The following is a 5,627-nucleotide window of genomic DNA, read 5'->3' on the forward strand; positions in this document are numbered from 1 at the left end:
TGGTCAAGTGACTTGCCCAAGGCCACACAGCTGGGCTGTCTGAGTGTTGGGACTGAAAAACCCAAATTTTCTCTTCTTGTCACCTGCTCCCACCACACACATAGGGGAATTGGACTTTCACCCTTCAGGCTTAGGAAGGGCAGAATCTTGGTTTCCACTCTGCTGGGACCTTGGTGGGAAGGGGTGCTCCCCGCTCAGGCCCAGCCCAGCGAAGGAAATTGTTACAGATTCAGATGAAGGGCAGGGCTGAGGGGACTGGGGGTTTGGAGGGAACAGACAGCCAGGTGTGCACTGGTGCCCAGTGTGGACAAAGCCAAGGAAGTGAGTTTTTACGTGCCATGGGAAAAAGGGGCCAAAACTTGGCGATTTGGGCTGGATCCCTACCCCAGCACCACACCTCCCTACTCCCTCACCCCCAGCAGTTCCCCAAAGGCTGACAGTTATTCTTGGCGTTTTCTAAAAGAGGCACTTGAAGCCATGAGCCAATTTTTCCATTCCTGAGCTTCGGTATCGTCTATTTTGGGCATTTGTTGTTTTCCATGAGTTGCGAACGCCACTGTGAAGCCGGCCTTTCCTGGACAGCTAGCAGGAGGGAGCTGGGCAGGAGCAAGGCGGGGCCAGTGGTTACGAATACTTCCCACTTCATTTCTCCTTTGAAAATAAAGCCCAAAGGGCCTTTTGCAACTGCTGAGCCTGGGAACAGAGCTTTCCAGGGCAGAAAACTGGCAGGATGGAAAACTGTGCACTGGGTCCCATGAAGAAGGCATGACACTGACTTGCTGTGTGACCTCAGGCAACTCACTTAACATCTCTGGGTCTAGTGGCCTCCTCTCTAATATGAGGCCAAGTGGAAAGGCGGCTTTGAACTGTCCCTCCAACTCTGAGAGCTCCAGAATAAGAACCACCCTCAGGGCCAGGTTTCCTTCTTAGAGCTGGGCAAGCGAGGGGTATTGGGACATGGAGGCAGGAGTTAGGAGAAGGCAACACTTTGTGAGCTCCTAAGCCCTGAGAGTGTTCTAAGGGGTTCCAGAGTGTTTTCAGAGGATTCATATCATCGTAAAAAGGTCAAGCACCATCCAGAGGGGATTGAATAGACACTGCGGTAGCTCCACACCAAGTCATGCAGCCTAGCGGTTATGAGAGAGAGCAAGAGAGAGAAAGCAAGAGAGAGAGATGGGTGTTCTGACATGGAGGGGCCTCCAAAAGTCTCCAAAAACCTACTGGTGGGCGGAAAAGCAAGTTGCAGAAAGAAACAATTAGAATTGCATCATTTATTTTAAAATACACATAAAACAAAGTTATATCTTTTTCTACACCATGGATACATACATTTATGAAAATACATAGGGAAAGTTCTGGAAGGTTTTACCCAATCTGATAATAGTCCTTATCTCTGGGGCAAGAAGGGAACTGAATTTGGAGTGGTGTCAGAGAACGCTGATTTGTTTAATGTTTTGACAAAAGAATGCATTTATTAGTGGTGTTTTTCTTTCTAATTGAGACACACTGACATGTGGGCCAAGGCGACTCCTCTCAGGCCGTCCTGGGCAGGGGTCTTGTGGTTGGAGGCTGGCCTTGGATGGGAGATGGAGATGTGTGAGATAGTGGCTTGAGCAATGGAAGTGTTTGTGCTTTTAGGGAAGCAAATGGAGATGTTCCTAGGCAAGATTTATTGGCCCTTGTAAATTACTTTCTATTGCCAACAGTTGCCTCAGGAGGCAACTAAATTTAGATCATATTGTTCCCAGGTTGACACAGGCAGGTGTTGACTGGCTGAGGCTTCACACAACAGCTACTGTCTATGAGAAAGTGCCAGGCTGCCTGGATGGCAGAGTAACTCTATCCCATGTGGGAGGAGCTACTGCTTGTAAGGTAGTGAGTTCCTCATCAGAGGGGGTATCCAATCCAGGAGGGAAAGGTCGGCCTAGACTGTGACTCTGAAAGCAATGGCCAGGTCTCCATCCCGAACCTCAGGCAATCCATCCTTATAGAATGGGCGAAGGTGGGACTAGAAGCCTGTTAGGCTCCCTGATGGCATCCATCATACTGTCTGCACCATGGCCTCAACTCTCCTGGACAGCTTGTAAACTGGGCAGTGGGGTATAATACTGTGATCACCACTATAACAATTATTTGGGGCAGTTATTAAATACTGTCCATGATGTGTCTATGTCCTGAATTGATTCAAAATGTTTACCTTTCTTGGTCATTTTTACTTTGGGGAAGAGCCAGAAGTCACACGGTGCCAGATCTGGTGAATAAAGTGGATGAGGATACATCATAATGTTTTGTTTTGTTTTTAAAGATTTTTATTGGGGAATTGGGGGGATGGGAACAGTGCTGGGGAATTGGGGAAAGGGGAACAGACAAGTTGCTGTCATTTTGTTCTTCAATCTAGTTGTGGAGGATGTTGCTTCACTGGCCCAAGTTGGCACCATCATTGCGCTCTTCTCTGGCGAGGCAGATCAGTCGCCGGCTTCTGGACGGCCGCTCACTGCGGCTGCTGGCCGCTCACGCTGGCTGCTGGCTACACACGGTAGCCCATGGCAATCCACTGCCACAGGGACTGCAGCCCACGCCGTTGCCGGCGACTCATGGCAGCCCAGCTCCAGGTTGAGCTGTTGTTCAGCATCTTAGCTGTGGAGGGCAGTGTCACTGGCCCTCATATGTGGGATCCGAACCGGGGCCCTCTGGCATCCAAAGCGAGTTCTTAACCATCGCGCCACTCGGCCGGCCCCATAATGTTTTTATTTGCCAGAAATTGCCAGAAATTGATGTGTGACATGGAGCCTTTCCGCTGTGATCACAAAATATGGTGAGTGCTGCTGCCGAGTGTCATCCAATGGAAAGGCAGGGATCTTCAATACGGGAAACAGCATGTTGAACCTTAGTAGCAGTGTGCGACAAGTTTCAACTTGTTCGGTGCAGTCAGTCGGGTGTGAGCTATGGTTGCTAGAAGGTGTGTTTTAAAGTGTGCTGTAAATCATCCTCCATCATGACAATGCTCTGTGTCACACATTGCGTCTGGTATATGGCAATTTCTGTCAAGTAAAAACATTATGGTGTGTCCTCATCCACCTTATTCACTGAGTCTGGCACCGTGTGACTTCTGGCTCTTCCCCAAAGTAAAAATGATTCAGGACATTGAGGCAGCAATGACAGTGCAACACTCATGAAAGAGGACTCCTAGAACTGCTTTAGAAAGTGGCAAGAACAATGGGATAAGTGTATTCGAAGTGAGAAGCTGTATTTTGAGAGAGATTAATGGCAACATGTCTTTTACTGTAATAATTTTTTTATTTAAACATTCACCATATTGTTTGATCACACCTTGTACCTAACATGAAATTTATCATTTTAACCATTTTTTAGTATAGCGGCATTAAGTACATTCACATTGTTGTGCAACCATCTAGTGGGTTGTCAGAAAAGTGATGACATATGTTTTCTATGTTTTTCGTTGCAAAAATGCGTCATGACTTTTCTGACAACCCAATATCTTCTGAACTTTTTCATTCATCAAAACTAAAACTCTGTACTAATTAAACGCTAACTCCCTTTTTTCCCCCACCAGCCCCTGGCAACCATCATTCTATAATTTCTCTCTATAAATTTGACTCTAATACCTCATATAGGAGGTCTGACAATTAAGTTCACAAATTCATCCTAGAAAAAGTGCTACATACCTCACTGCTAAATATCACTATGGTCACCTTCAAAGTACTTCCCTCGGGAAGCTATGCACTGATGCCAGTGCCTAGTCCACCCTTCAAAGCAATTTTGGAACTCTTTTTCTGGAATGGCCATCAGAGCTGTTGTTGTATTACTCTTGATGTCCTGAATGCCATAAAAATATCTTCTTTTCAATATTTCCTTTATCTTCAGGTAAAGAAAGAAGTCATTGGGGGTCAGATCAGGTGAGTAGAGAGGCTGTTCCAATACAGTTTTTTGTTACTGGCTAAAAACTCCCTCACAGACAGTGCCGTGTGAGCTGGCACACTAATGGGATGCAAGAGCCATGTATTGTCGGTGAAAAGCTCAGGTCGTCTAACTTTTTCATGCAGCCTTTTCAGCACTTCCAAACAGTAAACTTGGTTAACTGTTTGTCCAGTTGGTACAAATTCAAAATGACTTATCCCTCTGATAGCAAAAAAGGTGAGCAGCATCATTGCAACAAGTTCGCGAACTTAATTGTCAGACCTCATAAGTGGAATCACCCAGTATTTGTCCTTTTGTGCCTGGTTTATTTCATTCAGCATAATGTCCTTGTGGTTCATCCACAGTCTATCATATGTCAGAATTTCCTTCTTTTTTGAAGGCTGAGTAATACTCCATTGCATGTGTATACCCCAATTTATCCATTCATCCATTAGTGGACACTGGGTTGCTTCTACCTTTTGGCTATCGCGAATGAGACTGCAAGACCTTGGGCTCTCAGACCCAAGCCTCCGTTTCTTCCTCTATGATGACAAGCACACAGTGGGGCCAGTTACTCCATGCTCCCATGGAGGCCCTCCTCAGCTGGCTCAGCATCTCCTCTGGCCCCCACTCCACCCTCAAACATCATCCTTCTCTCTCCAACCAGGGGTCATACACCTCTTTGGACTGCTTACTTTGTAGCTGCCACTCTCTGTCTTCATGACATATGTGGACATTGGCCACCAAGGGCAGGCTTTCTGTTCCAGGCATTTCTGGGATCCCACAGAGCTTTGGCAGAGGACTGGGGTCCTTTAACATCAGCCATCACTACTTCAATGTTGAGCTGGGAGTTGGGAAATGCCCAAGACCCAGTTCAAGCCAAAGTCAGAAGCACTTTGTTCACTCCACCCAGCCCCCAGAAGCCTGCCGACGAGCAAGGAGGATTTTCCAAAGACTCTAGTTGTGCCTGTAGAGCACAAGGCAGCGGAGATTCCTCGTTGTTCTGCCTCACCCTGCTCGGTAAGGAGCCTATTTCACGGTCCCAAAGCCTGGGGATGGGAGAACACACTACAATTCCCAGAGGCCCCCGGGCTCAGGGGGCGGCCCCTGCCCCTCGCGGAGACTCAGACCCACCAACCGATGCTTGAGAGGGGCGGGGCGGGGCGGGGCGGGGCCCGGGACGGGGCAGGGCAGCGCGGCGGCAAGTGCGCGGGCAGCGCGGGGTCCTGGAGCCGCGCGTTCGAAGGGCTCGGCGTGCGGCCGGACCTCGCCGGGCCATGGGTAAGCGGCTCACAGCCAGCGGGGATGGGGCTGGCGGTCCGCGGGAAGCGCGAGGCTGTTGCGCCGGGTCTCCCCCGGCTTTGCGGCCGTTAGCGCCGCTTCGGGGGGGGCGGAGCGGGGCCGGGGCGCACTCCGGGACGCAGACCGGGGACCCAGCCGGCCCGAAGACCCAGCCGGGCCGGGGCGCCAGCGCCTCCACCCGCGCGTGAGGGGAAGGCGGGTGTCGGCGCGCACTCTTCAAAAAAGGAAAGACAAAAAGTTCTGGCGGCCAGGGGCTTCCCGGGCGTTTATATCGAAACTCTTCTTGCCGTCTCCTGACCGAGATATGTCGAGTCCTGCGCGCTCTGTTATCCCACTTCCTGCTGTGGTTTCAATCTCGAGCTGGCCTCAGCGAATTTGTTGTGACAGCTGTCCGCGGCCGTCTTCCT

The 5,627-nt window shown here is 49.7% G+C and overlaps 1 protein-coding gene across 2 annotated transcripts in view; it reads left to right on the forward strand.

The window, feature by feature from the left end:
* Positions 1 to 5,102: 5,102 nt before the first annotated feature.
* ARID5A (AT-rich interaction domain 5A) overlaps positions 5,103 to 5,627 on the forward strand; it is a 12,287-nt gene continuing 11,762 nt past the window's right edge. For both annotated transcript variants that reach the window (XM_019659994.1, XM_019659995.1), the window contains exon 1: positions 5,103 to 5,199. In XM_019659994.1, the coding sequence (XP_019515539.1) occupies positions 5,196 to 5,199 (4 nt within the window). In that variant the 5' untranslated portion in view covers positions 5,103 to 5,195. The remainder of the gene's footprint in view (positions 5,200 to 5,627) is intronic.

The sequence above is a fragment of the Hipposideros armiger genome, unplaced genomic scaffold (assembly GCF_001890085.2).
Source record: "Hipposideros armiger isolate ML-2016 unplaced genomic scaffold, ASM189008v1 scaffold_310, whole genome shotgun sequence".
Classification (NCBI taxonomy): domain Eukaryota; kingdom Metazoa; phylum Chordata; class Mammalia; order Chiroptera; family Hipposideridae; genus Hipposideros; species Hipposideros armiger.